General features: G+C 44.1%; 1 protein-coding gene across 1 annotated transcript in view; it reads left to right on the top strand.

The window, feature by feature from the left end:
- The window catches only part of LOC103374791 (potassium voltage-gated channel subfamily KQT member 5-like), a 38,052-nt gene extending 26,296 nt beyond the window's left edge, over nt 1-11,756 (top strand). The window contains exons 9-13 of the mRNA XM_008304943.1: nt 1,319-1,542; nt 5,389-5,497; nt 7,039-7,170; nt 8,943-9,069; nt 10,229-11,756. Coding sequence (XP_008303165.1) covers nt 1,319-1,542; nt 5,389-5,497; nt 7,039-7,170; nt 8,943-9,069; nt 10,229-11,500 — 1,864 coding nt within the window. The 3' untranslated portion in view covers nt 11,501-11,756. The remainder of the gene's footprint in view (nt 1-1,318; nt 1,543-5,388; nt 5,498-7,038; nt 7,171-8,942; nt 9,070-10,228) is intronic.
- Nucleotides 11,757-16,386: the final 4,630 nt, after the last annotated feature.

Here is a 16,386-nt window from a genome sequence, read left to right on the forward strand (position 1 = left end):
ATTAATTTTGGGGGTATTTTTGGAGGAAAAAAAACATTTCAAGCTTAGATTTGGTTTATTTTCACACAGGATTAATTCAGAAACCATAATGAGGGTTAAAATCCAACAATACATTTTCTGTTTTTGATAAATGGTGTAATTTTGACATTTTTGTTCATCCGCAGCTGAAAATAGTCCCCCACCAAACCGATATGTAGCCGGTTGCTGCTGCGGTTGTGTTAGTTTTTATTGAACCACAGTGAGAGAACAATCAGAGACGGACTAATGTTTTTCTTCCCATTAGATTTGCTTATCGTAATAAAAATATAAATCCAAACAGATGTTCAGCCCAGGACGCGATGACACTTTGAACTTGCCTGACGCTTATGCACCGCCTCTGCATGCCTTGATTTTGTTATATAGCCGCATAAAAACAGACGATCCCTTAAAGAGCCCATGCTATGCCTTTTTGGGTTCCCCCTCTCCTTCGGCGTGTTCTTATTTCACTGCTTTTTGTGCATGTAAAACATTCGCAAACTTACAAAAAACACCAAAGTCTGTCCGATAGAAACACCTCGTTTAAAGTCCAGGCTTTACTTCTGGTACTTGTCGACATCATCGTGTAACAAATTAACATAATTACCGTCAAGAGGATAGTTTGGGCCTCAAATAAAGAATAAACAGCTGCCTCACAGTCAGAATCCCTATAATACTGAGAGATCTGACGTTACTGACCAATGTTACTTGGCTTATGTCGGACCAGCTGACCAATCAGAGCAGACTTGGATTCTCAGGAGGCGGAGCTTAAAGGGACACAAGCTTTTTACACCAAGACGCTCCAGAAACGTACAATCTGAGAAAAACAAAGCGTTAAAGCATGCAAACACATTCTCGTAGACCTAAAACCCCGAAATGTGCATAACATGGGCTCTCTAAGTTCTCTCTCGTTTGGGTCATTTTAATTGATTTTCAACCCCAAATTCACACTTTAATGACTCGTTATGTGCGATAAATCAGAAACCATTCAGTGCGGTTTAACCTTCCGCCGCAACAGAGCGACGCTGATTGTACTTTGCACAACCTACGAGCATCGTGACGCGGCTGAAGCATCGCAGCTAACCACAGGTTGCATTTTGCGTGGCGCTGCAGTGCATGTCCTCCACGTTGTCCTGCAGCCCCTTAAAACCTTGATCCCAGAGTTCTGAATGATGGCTGCTTGTATGGTTAGATCGAATCAAGGACCGACAGTCTGCCGAAAGTCTGAAATAACTTGTTGTTTTTCCGGAACACGTATTTATTCGCCTGTTATGTCACACCCTCTTCCTCCACCGCTTCGCAGCCAGAAGTTGAGCTTTAAGGAGCGGGTGAGGATGGCGAGCCCCCGCGGTCAGAGCATCAAGAACCGGCAGTCGTCCTCGGTGAACGACCGGCGCTCCCCGGTGGCCGACGCCGGCACCGAAGGCACGAGTCCCGCCAAAGTTCAGAAGAGCTGGAGCTTCAACGACCGCACGCGATTCAGGCCGTCGCTCCGCCTCAAGAGCCAGTCGCGCTCCACCACGGACGGTAAGGCGGCCAATCGGAGAGCGTTTCACTGAGCTGTGGGCCAATAGGAGCCTCCGTTTTTAATCTGTTTGATATTGGTATGAGATTAATGATGGAGGAGACTGTTAGCTTAGCATAGCACAAAGACGGGTTAACTACCTGCATTCTAATGGTCAGTATTTACCATTTATTGTCTTATTTTTATTCTAAATTCACCGTTATTTATATTGCACATTTAAACCAACAGACAGAGAAATAAGATAAGATCCTACAATATTATTTGTTTAGAGTTAAATATTAAGATTAAGACCAAACAATAGCATATGTTATTGTTTACCTGATTAATTATTATTATTACTATTATTTATTAAACACGTTTACCTGACTCATTTAAATATGAAAATGTTTGATTAAAACCCTACAGTACTACTTTTAACACAAATTCACCTGATTAATTTAGACAGTAGGCTTAAGACTCTACAGTATTATTTATCATACATATTTAGCTAAAGGATTTAAATACTAAGTTTAAGATGCTACATTCTTTGTTATTATACAAATTTACCTCATATAAATATTAAGACCCGACAATATTTTGTTTAATACAAGTTTGACAGACTAAGTTATATATTATATTTAAGACCCAACAATATTATTTATTGATTCAATAACTAATATTAAACCAGTACAATATAATGTAGAATTTTCCCTAATTCAAATAAGATTTAAGATATAAAATTAGGACTCTACAATATTATTTATTATATAAATTTGGCGAAATAATTAACCTTTTAAGACCATACAATATTAGATATAATATCAATTTATTTGTCTAATTTAAATAGTACAGTGAAGCCCCAATAATATTATATATCATATAAATGTACCTAATTTAAATGAAAACTAAAACCCTAGAAAATCACATGTAAATATAAATGAACCAGACTAATTTAAATGTTAAGACTCTATTAATTAAGACTAATCTAAATAAGATGGAAACAATATTGCATAGAAAGTAAAACATATGTAATAACTTAAATATTAATTTGTTAATACATTAATTTATCACTTCAATCTGAATCCTAAGAAGCTACAATATTACACCCCATTAATCCAATTTAAAGGTTATTATTAAAATGCAAGTGTCAGAACTTGGCCCCAGAGTCCATCTGCTCATCAGACTGTGAACAGAAAAGAGAAAGCAGTTCCCCCAGACCCAGACTGCTCCTTTAACCGGCTGCCTGACTCTTCTTGGCCGACCGTCCAACCCACCAGAGCTGGTTTTACCCACTAATTCAGGCAGCCGAGTGCAGGAATGCTAATGGCTGCTGTGCTGCTTCCTCTGGCCGAGCGGTGCCGACCTGGCAGGCCGTCCTGGGCAGCAGCCAGTTGGTGTTTGTGGGTGGACTGATGGATGGATGGAAGCGGCCATATGGGCCGTCGGAGCGTCCAGCTGGCTGCCGGTGCCGAGCAGTCGACAGCCAAACCAGCCAGAACCCTAACTGGCTGGACGGCTAGCGGCGCTGCGTCTGATTACTCACTGACATGTTAGAGGATGGGAAGCATTTGCATGTCATTACAGCTTAATTAGAACAAGAAGTTGTTTTAGTGGAACGTTTCTTAATGGAGCAAATCATTAATCAGCTCCGGCAGGTTTGACTTCCAGCGGAGCCACTAAGTGGTTCTTACCTGAGGTCATTTTTTAACATGTGATTAAACACAACAAGCGGCTGAACTCGGCACCGTAACCCTCCGTTGAAATCCTCAGCAGGTCCACAAACAGCTGTTGCACTGTTAGTTATTCATCTGCTTCTTTACTGTGACTCCGCAGGTTTTCTTTCACCTTCAGTTCACTTAATCAGGCTTCTAACCCCAAAACTTTACCGCAGAATTAAGAAACAACTCCAGACTTCTGCAGTAAGATGATCCAGGTTTCTTAGGCTGATCAAATAAATGTTAATTATTACCTAACGGTGTAATTAGTCAGAGTCAGTAATGGTGTGTAATGTGAAATTGCATTGTGCATTTTAACATGTTTGCACAACAAGCTAATTAACAGGTGCTTACTGCAGCTAATAACCAGAGCTAACTGGACCCAACTAGGTGAAAACAGGCGCTAATGAGCTCCAACTTGAGCTAACAGGGGTGAGCAGGAGTTTACAAAAGCTATCTGAAGCTAACTGAAGCATCCTTAAGCTAACAGGAGCTAACAGGAGGCATTGGCAGTTAAACTAAAGTAGCTCACTCGTGCAAATAAAAGCTTTCTGTTGCTAATAGATGCTAGCAGGAGCTAGCATGAACTATCTATAGCTAACAGGTGCTAAGTGGACCAATGGAAGCTAATAGAAGCTAACAGGAGCTATCAGGTGCCAACAGGAGGCATTGGCAGTTAAACTAAAGTAGCTCCGTCGTGCAAATAAAAGCTTTCTGTTGCTAATAGGTGCTAGCAGGAGCTAACATGAACTGTCTATAGCTAACAGGTGCTAACTGGACCAATGGAAGCTAATAAAAGCTAACAAGAGCTATCAGACGCCAACAGGAGGCATTGGCAGTTAAACTAAAGTAGCTCCCTCGTGCAAATAAAAGCTTTCTGTTGCTAATAGGTGCTAGCAGGAGCTAACATGAACTATCTATAGCTAACAGGTGCTAACTGGACCAATGGAAGCTGATAGAAGGTAACAGGAGCTAACACAAGCCAGCTAGAGATAAAAAGCAATAAAGGAGACAACCCGAGCTAGCTGGAGCCAATAGGAGCTAAGAGGAGCTAACAAGAGCTATCAGGCAGTAAAAGAAAACACCTGAAGCGTAAATTGGCTAAATGGGGCTAATTGGAGCTTGCTTTAGTTATTAGGATCCAACATTGGGGCCATTGGGACCTAGCAGTAGCAATGTGGAGCTCAAGGATGCTAACTGGAGCTAATCTGCGATAACAGGAGGCATTGGGAGTTAAACTAAAGAAGATTGCTGAAGCTAATGAGAGCCTTTTCAGCTAATAGGAGCTAACAAAAGCCTTCAACCGATATCATAAGCTATCATCTGGTGCTAACTGGAGCTAAGCAGTAACAAAACCAACAGAAGCTAATCGGAGATAAGAGATAACCAGAGCTGGCTTGAGCTAATAGCTATTGTGAACTAATAGAACATATCTGATGCACAAATGAGCTAACTGAAGCTTATTGGAGCTTTCCTTCGCTAATAAGAACTAACAAAAGTCATCATCAGCTAGCATAAGGTATCTGGAGCTAATGGAAGTTAGCTACATGCTAACAAAAACAGACCGACAACTGAAGGTAAAAATACCAAATGTAGTCAACTGGACCTAACAGAAGCTAAAAAGAGTTAACAGAAGCCACGAAGAGCTAACAGGAGCTATGTGTAGTCAAGATCCATCGAACATAGGCTAGCTTTCTTTAGCTAATGAGAGCTAATGGAGGCTATGTGTGGCTAGGGGTAAAAAAGCTAACAGGACATATAAGGAGCAAACAGGAGTTATGTGGAGCTAACAGGAGCTAATAAGATTTAACAGAAGCCACGAAGAGCTAACAGGAGCTATGTGTAGTCGAGAGTAGCTAACAAGATCCATCTAACATAGGCTAGCGTTCTTTAGCGAATGGGAGCTAATGGAGGCTATGTATGGCTAGGGAGGAAAAAAAAGCAAACAGGACCTATAAGGAGCAAACAGGAGTTATGTGGAGCTAACAGGAGCTAGCCTTAGCTAAAAGGACATAACTGAGCTCGAGAGGCGCTAACACAAGCTAACAAGAGTCCATTGTTTTGGACTTTGGTAAAATGTTTAGTGGCGTTTAGCTCACTGGAGTCTGTGGTTTGTGTTCAGACAACATGAATAACCCTCCTCTCTCCGTACAGCCGACTCCAACGTGGCGGCCGAGGACGGTTTCGACGACAAAGGATGTCACTGCGAGATCTCGGTGGAGGATTTGCTGCCCTCGGTCAAGTCCGTCATCAGAGCTGTCAGGTGAGACGAAGGAAATAACTCCTCCAATCCAGCTAATTCTGTTTTTACCGCCTGTAACCAGCCCCCCGACTGCGGCCCACCGCCGTCCTCCTGAGGATTAAAGTGACCGGAAGACTTTTATTTCGCTTATTTTTAGATCCCGTCGGTGTTCACGGACAGGAAATTTGGTTAGTGGGAGCATTAACGCTGTAAAGCTACGTAAGGTGATGACAAGGACACAGCGTTGGCCGTGGAAGACGACCTGTCGGACGTGTGTTGAACCAGCAGGAAGCGACTCTTTAAATTTGTTTTAATGAACTCAAATCCAGCCAACATTGGACCCTGTGAAAATCTCAAAATGACACCAGAGGCTGTAAAAACACAACATCAAGTTAGATTTTCAACTTTACAACTGTTCTTAAAGTCAAAATATTGCATCAAAATCACTAAAAAACACCAGAAATAAATCATTTGCAGTACTTAGATTACGTAAAAAACAAAAAAAAATTCAGCGTTTTTGTGTGTACCTTGCAGCCGATCACGACTCCGCTGTGACCAAAAGTAACGCGACATAAATTCAGAGACCTGTAGGCACTTGGAAAAACATTGACACCGCTGTTTTTCAAAACTAAATAATCAAAGAAATCCAACTTTTTATGTGTGGAATGTGACAAAAGAACAAAAATAAATAAAGAACACCCGGACACTGGTTGGGTTGCAGAGGTTTACATTGTTTTTGAATCTAATTTAGACTTTTTAATGTAGAAACGTCCACTAGGTGTGTTCAAAATGTGAAATAAGCTAAATACAAGTAAAAGTATTGCACTCGGAATCTGGTACACTTTAATAGGAGTACCACGTAAAAGTGCAAAAGCATCGTCAGTAAAGTGAACCTAAACTTCCCACGTGCCACCTCCTCGTCGTCTCGCCTCCGCTAGGCTAGGGTTTCATTGCCGTCCGTCCCCTGAATTCCCCAGAATTCGGCCTGGAGGCTCCACAGGTGCGTACGTCCAGAGCGAGGTCCGGATTGTTTTACGCTGCTGAAGCCTGCGGCCGGATGTTTCCTTAAGGCCCGGGCAAAGTGATTGTTCAGGTGTTCTGGGTGTTCAGAACCGGTAGCTGGCCCGAATGTGACGCCTTTAAAGCAGCTTCAGAAGGTAGAAAAACACAAAAAAAAAAGGGGGCTGTGATTTGTTTTCATTAGCCGTCTAATGTGGCTGCTGGGTCACAGCTCCCCCTCCTGGCTCATGTGGGAACTTCTCTGTTTTAGGATAATGAAGTTCTTGTTTTTATATACTAGTTTTATGCAAAAACTTATACAAAAAAATGGATTACAAACAGTCCATTACTGCCAGAATCTCTCAGTGTTTGTTTTCTTTCTTCTGTTTTTATTAATGGTTTCTAAATCCTCAAACTTTCTGATTATGTTTTATTAAAAATGTGACAAAATTTTCTTGCACCACACTAATAAAAGTTCTGTATTCGCAGATATATCCTGACAGGCGACTTTAAAGAGCCCATATTCTGCTTTTTTAAATGTATTGTACCTTCTGTTTCTGCAGGATAATGAAGTTCCACGTAGCCAAGAAGAAGTTCAAGGAGACGCTGCGTCCGTACGACGTGAAGGACGTGATCGAGCAGTACTCGGCCGGTCACCTGGACATGCTGTGTCGCATCAAGAGCCTGCAGACCAGGTAGGACCGGACTTCACTGATCCGTGTTCGCGGGTTCACGTGCAGCTGAAACCAGAACTTTAGCAGACACACCTTTTTTTATTTTCTCACTGTCGAACATTAAATAAGACTAAACATTTCCTGTTTGAGGTCAGCTAGGTTTACCAACATTATTTCTATTTGCTAAACACCAGAACAATGAGAGAGATTTTTTATTACTTTCTTCAAAGTCAGAAGTTCGTTAGTATTCGCTAGCGTTGCATTTAAACTGTGTGACTTGGGTCCAACGTTTTCCTTCCCACAAGCTTCTCTTCCTGTTCAGGGTTTATCAGGGTATTGCTGGATTTACATATTTATAAACTCTTAATTCACACGGTTTGACAAACGAGGTCCTGTAGTCCTCTGACTGGGACTCACACTCACTGATCAGATCCACAAACTTCTGTCCTGAACGTGACGTCAGAACTTAACCGAACACCGACGACGCTCCTCCGTATGTTGGCTCTGGGTTTGGGATCGATCCTCATCTTCAGCAATACAGACACAGAACCGCCGGCTGCCGTTGCCGGGGTAACACTGACCCCTGCTGTCCACGTGTGGAAATGCAGTTTACTGTGGTGCTGGTGAAGCTGATCGCACAGAGAAAATTAAGTGTGACCTCTAAGCTCCTCCTTCTGGCTTTTTTGGTTGAAATATTGCACAAAAAAAAGAAAAAGGAGAGAAATGTTAATGCAACTCTCTAACACAAGTCTAACATAAATATTCATGTCATCAGCTAAGAATTGCGACGAAAAAAGTAAATTAATGTCAGAATCTCTTCGTGTTTGTTTGCTTCTTTCTGTTTTAATGAAATCGAGCTGATTGGATTCCAACTGTTGTTTTTCATCTCACCTTTTTTCTCTTTTTCTTTTTTAATGACAAATTTTTCCACCACACTAGAAATAACAACACCGTCTTAGCAGATGTTTCCTGACCTGCATGAAGCGTATGACTCTGAAGATCCCATATTCTGCTTTTTAATGTGTTTTATGTTGGTGGAAAGGTCTGCAAACTTGTTTTTCAAACATTGAAGCGTTTAAGCAAATAGAAACCTAAACCTGTGCACAATGTGAGCTCTTTAACATACAATAATAAAGAAGAAATGGTAACCATCAATGTACTTAAACAACAGAAATAGAAAACTTTACTCCACTTCTCTGCGGTTTTTGTTCTTTTGAGGATCGACCTGCGTTCATTTGCAGCTGCTGATCTCCATAAACCGACTCTACCTTTAACAGCTGTTGCATTAGTTTGCATTTTGTTTTGCTAACTTGCTGGAAATCTGACCTGCAAAACACATTTTGTTTTATTAACATGTTGTGACTGAACCAAAGCGCGCACACAAAAATAAAAACACAAATTAACGGAGAGCTCAGTGTTGTTCGGGGGATCTTATCGAGGCTTTAACGCCACTGCTGGACGTGGCCTGATCACTGCACGACGCTACTGTGGTTCTGTTGACTTTAACTGACTGTGTTCACCAGATTCTACTGAACCTCATAAGAAACAAGGGAGTTAGAATAATGCACCTCAAACCAACGCATCTGGAAAATCTTGAATCACAGATTTTGTTGCAGCGTTTTCTCAATAAACATAAAGTATTTGTCAAATCCAGCGAGGGGTTAATCCTCTCATGTGCCTGCATTTGAAAAGAAAACGAGCTCATCTGTTCTTGTGTCGCTGTTTCCTTTCCTGCCTCGTGGATTTCTGCTTTTTCTTCTGCTCGCCTCACTGTTTGCTTGCATCTGTTCCAGGGTGGATCAGATCCTCGGGAAGGGCCAGATCCCTCTGGATAAGAAGATTCGAGAGAAGCTGCTGTCGGATGGAGACTTGCTGGAGGACGTGAGCATGTTGGGTCGCGTCTGCAAGGTGGAGCGGCAGGTCTGTGTTCGGACTTTTGTTTTAAAATGCTGAGTGGAAACGTGAGGTTTCTGCTGAACTGTGTCAGCCGAGACAGTCGGCTGCCTCCTCGATTCTTTTCCTCACTGTTTTGATCCGAACTCCATCACAATAGCAGAACATTTTTAACTCTCTGAACCTCAAAACTGGGCGACTGGTTCGAAACAAGGGATGTTGTCTCAATAAAAGATAAAAGAAAACCCTTTCAAAAATACCTTTATCAAAGCCAGAAGCTGTAGAAACAGAAAGATTTCTCATCTGTGGTGTGCAGTTAGTCTGGAAAATGAACTAAATCAAAGCTTAGAATCACAATACTGTACAGCCGTTTGAAAATTAATCCGAATTGAACGATTTGCTCCAACAAGATTCTGTAAAGAAACAAATAGATAAGTCATGTGACCACAATTTAAGTATAAACAAATTAGAAAACAAGTCAGTAAAATATCTATAGCGTGAACGATTTTATGTCTAGTATTGTTGGCACGCAAAACTATTATTTTTTTCAGTTTTTGTAAGATGAATAAAGAAATTCATCTTTTGTTTTTCACTAAATCAGGATCAAGGCTGATTATGCCAATTTTGAAGCAAAAAACTTTATCAAACTTTGCCCAATTCTTTGTTTACATCTGGTATCACGTAGAAATTTGAAGAAAAAAAACTGCAAAAATGGACGTTAGCTATTCTACTAAGACGTATGATTGTTGTCCTACCTAATCGTAGCCTAATTCAACACCTGTTCACTTACCTGAAAAGCTTCATGTCTCTATCACGGCGCTCCTTAACGAGCTAAACACCCATAAAGCTCAGGTAAGAAGGGACGCCGTCCTCTGGTCACTGTGGTGTTTATCACAAACCAACTGGTGGCACAACCAGCTAACAGAGCTAATCTACAAGAATCTAGGAATAGGCAGACCGTAAATAATAAGTAGCTTGCATCGGAGTGGAAGCAGTGTCCTACGTGAAAGCCTCTTTGTTTGTTGAAGGTGTAGATTTTAAAAACTTTGGCGCCCCTCTTTGGGAAAATGAGGAAGAGTGGGTTGGATGCTGATTAAAGTGTGACGGTAGATTCTATCTTCAGTGTCGTGTTTGGTCTAATTTCTGTGACTCCACGTCTCACTTTCCTCCTTCTCTCTCCTCACAGGTCCAGTCGATCGAGTCAAAGCTCGACTCGCTGCTCGACATCTATCGTCAGGTTTTGCGTAAAGGCTCGTCCTCGGCCCTCACGCTCTCCTCCCTCCCCCTCTTCGAGCTGGAGCAGACCTCCGACTACAACTCCTCCGTCTTCAGTAAGGACCTGCCCTGCTCCCCCCAGGTCGGCGGCGGAGCGCCTCCCCCGGGCGGCTTCGTCACTCGCTCCTCCACCAACTCCCACCTCCCCCAGGGCGGACTCCATCTCATCCTGGCTGCCCCCAACGAGCTCAACCTCAACCTCAACGCCTCCTCCTCCACACCCCCCTCTGGCCTCCCGTCCTCCTCTTTCAGCCCGTCGCCGCTGCCTCATCACCACCATCACCATCACCACCACCACCACCATCCTCATCACCACACCCAGGCTCAGGCCACCACACCTGAGAGTGTCACCGACGAGGCGGTGGGAAGCTCTCCACCCATCCTCACCCCGAACAGCGTCAGCAGTTCTGGGGGCCGAGGAGTCGGAGATGGAGGGTTTCCTCTTCTGGCGAGGCTTCCGCCGCCGCCGCCTCCCAGCCGGAGCAGTGGTCCAGGCAACATGGTGCGAGCGACGTCCACAGAAGCCTCCCCTGACATGGAGGACTTCTGTGGAGGTTTAGGGACGCAGATGGAGGACAGCGGCGTCAGGGAGGACCTCGGTCTCGGGTTGGGGTTGGGCAGACTGGGGCAGCAGCTACAGGACAAAGGCAACGGCAGGCTTAGTGCGAAGGAGGAGGGTTCCTGGAGGAGACACATGAGCCTGGAGCTGGAGCCTCTGGTGCCGCCGGCTCTGGGCTGCTGCCCGGGTCCCATCCAGATGGACCGAGGACTGGGCAAGTCCATGTCGGTGCAGGACCTGATGCAGGCAGCACCGGGGAACGTCCACGACGCCCGCCACAGCCTGTCGTCCCCCAGCCCCAGCACGAGCAGCGACTCCCCCATCGGCTTCCACAGCTGTAGCCAAGACCCCGGGGGAGGCAGCACAGGCCGGAGCGGTGGAGGTGGAGGCTGGGGCGAGGAGGACCTCTTTATCAGTGACAGGGACATAGAGGCGCAGGGGTTTGACTTCCTGTCACAGGGGACTACAGACGCCCACACCTACACCTCGGAGCTCCTGAGGACAGGGGGCAGAGCTGGGGCGGGGTCCCGGGGCTCGAACCGTAGCCTGGCCAGCGGCCAAACGTCCTCCCCCTCTGCCGGCAGCACCGAACTGCTGAACATGCCGCACGTACGGCTAAAATAGAGCCCGGCTACATGTTCGTAAGGCACACAAATCTCACCTCACTGACGGTTTTTATCCTTTTTGGAGGGTGGGACTGAAACACGAGGTCCTTCTTTTTTTTTTGTTTGTTTGTTTATTTTCTTGTTGATCCATTTGATAAGAATCACAGTATTTTCATACAGGCTGATCACATACGGCATATCGTTGCATGAGTTGTTCTTTGTTTTGAAGTAGGATTGACAAATCTGAGATTAAAGATTGAAAAACGCAGACGCCCAAAAAAAACCTTCGATAAGAAGCGCGGCCCCTGAGAGAAGGCCGGGTAGGACGTGAGCTCGACACACCGCATGACGAACTGCATGTTTTCAGTCAAAGGTACAGAGATTTACAAGGTACAGTTTACACTCGAAGGCGTGGAAACCGAGCCGACACTGATGGAAGCCCCCCTTTGAGAACACCACTCACATCTGCTGCACAGGTATTTCTGTCTCTGCCGTGACGTGACCGGCTTCCACACTGACATGAATGTTACCTCACCGTTGCCAAACATGCTCTGCATCCACCACCAGACCAGATCTTTAAATCATATGAATCCTGAACTACAAGTCAAACTGGCGGCTTTGGTTGGTCATGCCAAACTCTGAGAGACGATGCGATTTTAGATTTTTACGGATTCTTTCCACACCGTCAGGCGTCCGTTCCTTTTCTTTGTGTGTGCAGTAAATCAATTAGCAGACTTCTAAAGCAAACTTCAGTCACAGCGGACATAAGTTACGCATTTTAAAGGGATATTTCGATGTAAAATTAATGTTTTGACAGCAGCTTCCTCTTGCCGTCAGATGGAGCCGAGGCTTTTACGTCACTGTCCTTCAAAACCACCAGACTTCATTTATAAAAACAGTGATTTTACCTCCAGAAACACAACCTCCTGTTACCTCAATCTGTTAGTTTTTGTTGGTGTCGCACAGCAGCCGACCAACAACCAGCGGCAGAACGGTATTCCAGTAAGTGCCTGTTTGAGGTACTTGTACTTTACACTGTGTACTTTTATTTTGGGAAATATTCTGACTTCCATGCTTTTATCTGACAGCTTTAACAACACAAATAATTAGGCTACGAAATGTTTTGCTATTAATTGAACGACCCTAACAACTAATTGTGACGGCATTTCTCTCTATTGTTACAAACCACACAGGGGACTAATAGAAAGTAATCAGCCAATTAATCAAAATTACACACAGTAAGTTGTAGTCGGAGCATCTCAGACAACTACAGCAGCCACAGGTGACATTTTTACATACTTTTACGTATTTTTAATGACAGTACTGAGACACATTAACGTAAGTAGGACCTGTGATGCCGTTTAAGAGACACGAATGCTTCTTCATCTACTGCCATTGTTGTAAAAGTCCTGTTCTGGTCAACGGTCTGGAGGTTTTAATCAGAGTCATGTAAAAGCTTCAGCTCCCCGTTGGACAGGGCGGGAGAAAGGTAAAGCCGTGAAAATATTCAAAGTACAACAACTGATGTAGACAGTTTTAGGTGTATGAAATACATTCTTGGTGCACTGACACCCACCTACTGTTTGTAATACGCTTGCTATCAACACTTTGAAGAGTCTGAACCGTCGCCTCATGTGCAAAGAGGCTCGAAAACCAACGTTACAGCAGCACAAGAAGTTACTTGAAACGAGCAAACATGAAGAGTCTGCTAACAGATTTACTTTTTGTACCGTCGACAGCGTCTGATTCGATACTTCCAGGTTTCCGAAACGCATCGTGTGATGTTAATAACGAGCCAAGTCACAATTCTCTCCACAGATTTAGTCGAAGTCGTGTGATTGTTTGCGTATACCGGGATACAAAGCCCCTCAAGACTAAAGACCCGACTCTTAAATCTCTGACGTTATTATGAGGTAGTGATTCGTACTCGGCTGGTTTGACGCTTCTTCACAAACTGCAGCTAAGAGTTTGTGGCTGTTTGTTGATGTCGTTCGGCCGCCTCTCCACCTCCAGTCTTGGACTACAGCTGGTAGTCAACAACAGCCGACCATCTCGTCATAAGATCGGCTTTACGACATCTCATTCTGTGAGTCCTCCGCCTGCTGCAGCTTCTGGTTGGTCTGAGCCTCCAGACATCACCAGCTGCAGTCCAAGATGGAGGAGTTATGGTCTGTCGGTGGGATGAGAGGCAGCTGAAAGACATCGAGGACCAGAAACAATAGGGACTGAAATACATATCAGGGCTCCAGACTGCAACCATTTCTGAGTGTATGATGATCATTTGGCTGATTTGGTTGGTTCCCCTCTGACCAGTGCAGGTAGCATTAGCATTAGCCACAATGGTGGAACGTCTCAGTAAGTCTGCATCTCCCTACCATGAAATAATTAATTGTCAAGAGCCGATTGTTTTAAACCTCCGTCAATCCTGATGATAAAGAGTGCAGGTACAGGCAGAGAGAGGCCGACTAAACTAAATAACAACGGCTAGCGCAACACCAGGGCTGCAAAATTAGATGACAACACAGAAAACCTCTTGTTTTCTTGGGTAAATCTGACATTAGAACGCCTTATGTCACTGTTTTCAGAGTAATTTTTTGATCTAGTGTCGCCTGCAACGGTAAACTGTGGCGTCTATCGATGTGCAGAAATTTAGCAGGTTAGGAGTTTGGTTCATCAAGACAACCTCCAGTAAAAAGACTGGTGACAACATTCATATATTTTGCAAATATTAAACCTGAAGCCGTTGTGAGTCTTAAATCGATGCAAAACTAGGGTAGCAATGACAACTTTTCATTAGCATGCAGCAAAGGAAAAGAAAAGGGATGGAGATTTAGAACACAGTCGTGTGCTGAGGTCAGTCTGGAGTCCTGCACACAGCACTAGAAACATGATTCAAGAGTAGACCGTCCGTGACGTTAGCCCTCCCACCCGTCATGTAGTGAACAGATCAAACATGCAACACTGGTCCATTCATTTTAGTTCAACCCAGATTAGGTGGAGGTCTTATTTTTAAATTCCTCGACATGTTGGAAGCACATGTATGCATGTTCTCTATACGCACATGTACAGATGAGAATGCCAGCAGGGAGGAAACATGTCCGCCGGCCCGAGGAGCATCTTCGCTACAGATTAGTTCTGCATCGGTTGGTTCTCCAGCTGATCACAGCCGTGGATCCAAACGCATCTTGAATGTCATTTCCTGGTTTTAAAAAAAAACAGTTTGATATTTTGTCCGGACAGGCGTGACCTCGCGAAGCACTTTGTTTTGGTTCAGAAACAGATACACTGAAAGAAATGTTCTGAGATTTAACTTTGTACTGCGTCCGGCTTTTTGCCGTCCTGTTTTTACATGAGATCTTATTTCAATCACAGTCAGCGTTTGTGTTTTTTTCCATACAGTCTAACGGGAGGTTACTTTCGCTTGCTGCAGAATGTATCGTGAACAGAGCATCTGTTGAGCAGTGACATGGAGACGACTGACCGCCGGCTCCTCCGTCCTGCTGCATTGTGCAGAGTCGGCTGAGATCAAGGCCTTGATTATACTCTCTTGCGGATGCACACGTGTACAGCTGTGGACGCCTCACCTAAATGATACTACAGTACTTTGTAGTCAGTGTCTACGTACTCCAGCATGAACACTAGCGCCCCCTGTAGCGTAGCGGCTGCATGAGCGTTTACAGACGGGTTTGTGAAGACCACAGCTGAGAATCGTTGGTGTTTTCTGATTCTGCTTATCGATTCCACTTCTTTGAGTTGCCACAGCAGTGAACTCGTGCTTTTACATTAATGCATGAGTCATAATAATCTAATGATGCACCGGCAAGGGGGACAAACTGTTCCAGTAACGTCATCGCTGCAGGACTTGTGTGTGGTTTTAGTACTTGGGTGAAGGACTTCATCTGCTACTGCTGCCCTTCATGAGGGTTAGAACCTGACTGCCAGACACAGTGACGTCTTTTGTATTTCCTGTTTTTTTATTTCCATGTTTACTTCGGTTCCTTCCCTGTCAGGACGGTGGAGTTCAGCTCCATCCTTGTGAAGCATTTTGAAGCAGCATGAACGCAATTGTTACGAAACGATCACACAATCTGTGCTGCTCATTAAGTGAGAATAAAGCTCATGATTTATTGAGACGAACGCATCAAGACGCAGACAGATAGCGATAGAAACGATACTGACATCTGTCTGGGAACCGATAGGCAGAATCAAAATGAAACTTTGGAGCTGGCAGATGCGTAGTTGTTCCTAATGATGCTTTCTAGTCCGTCCAGAGGACACGTTGCCTACGTAGGTCATTGTATTTGGAGCATGTGCGTTAGTGCTCCTGTACAGTCGTCGCTGCTCAGACGTCCACGTGGACTCCAACACACTTGGATGAAAGTTACATCCCTCGTACTGTCGTGTACTCGCAGATGCAGAAAGTATAACACTGGCCCAAACCGGTTCTCTCCCAGATTCGGGACGGAACCACGAGATGCACCCACAAAGCCTCAGCGGTGACCTTCAGCTGGCAGTACCTCAGTGAACTCTGCAGACCCATATCAACCATCAGAACATACCAACCGGGCCGGGGGGTCACTTTTTACTTTCCTTCAGATATTTAAATATATTTTGCATGAAGAGGCTGTCGTATCCAAACGTATCTATAACTGAGAACGAATGCTATCAATTTACTATTTTCGGTTCAAACTGACTGAATCAGACGTTTAAAAAAGAGAAAAAGAAAAAGACCCCAGCTCTGATATGAAGTCTACAACGTGTGCAGAACATCCAGTAAACCGGTGCCTTGCTTTTCGTGGTACACATTCATCTCCACGTCTGTTCAGTTTCCAGAGAAGTGCATTAGGTTCCTCCATTGTTGCACTGTCTTCATGTTCTCCTCCTTGTAAATGTTTGAGGCATTTT

Source organism: Stegastes partitus, unplaced genomic scaffold (genome assembly GCF_000690725.1).
Source record: "Stegastes partitus isolate 25-593 unplaced genomic scaffold, Stegastes_partitus-1.0.2 Scaffold2357, whole genome shotgun sequence".
In the NCBI taxonomy this organism is placed as follows: domain Eukaryota; kingdom Metazoa; phylum Chordata; class Actinopteri; family Pomacentridae; genus Stegastes; species Stegastes partitus.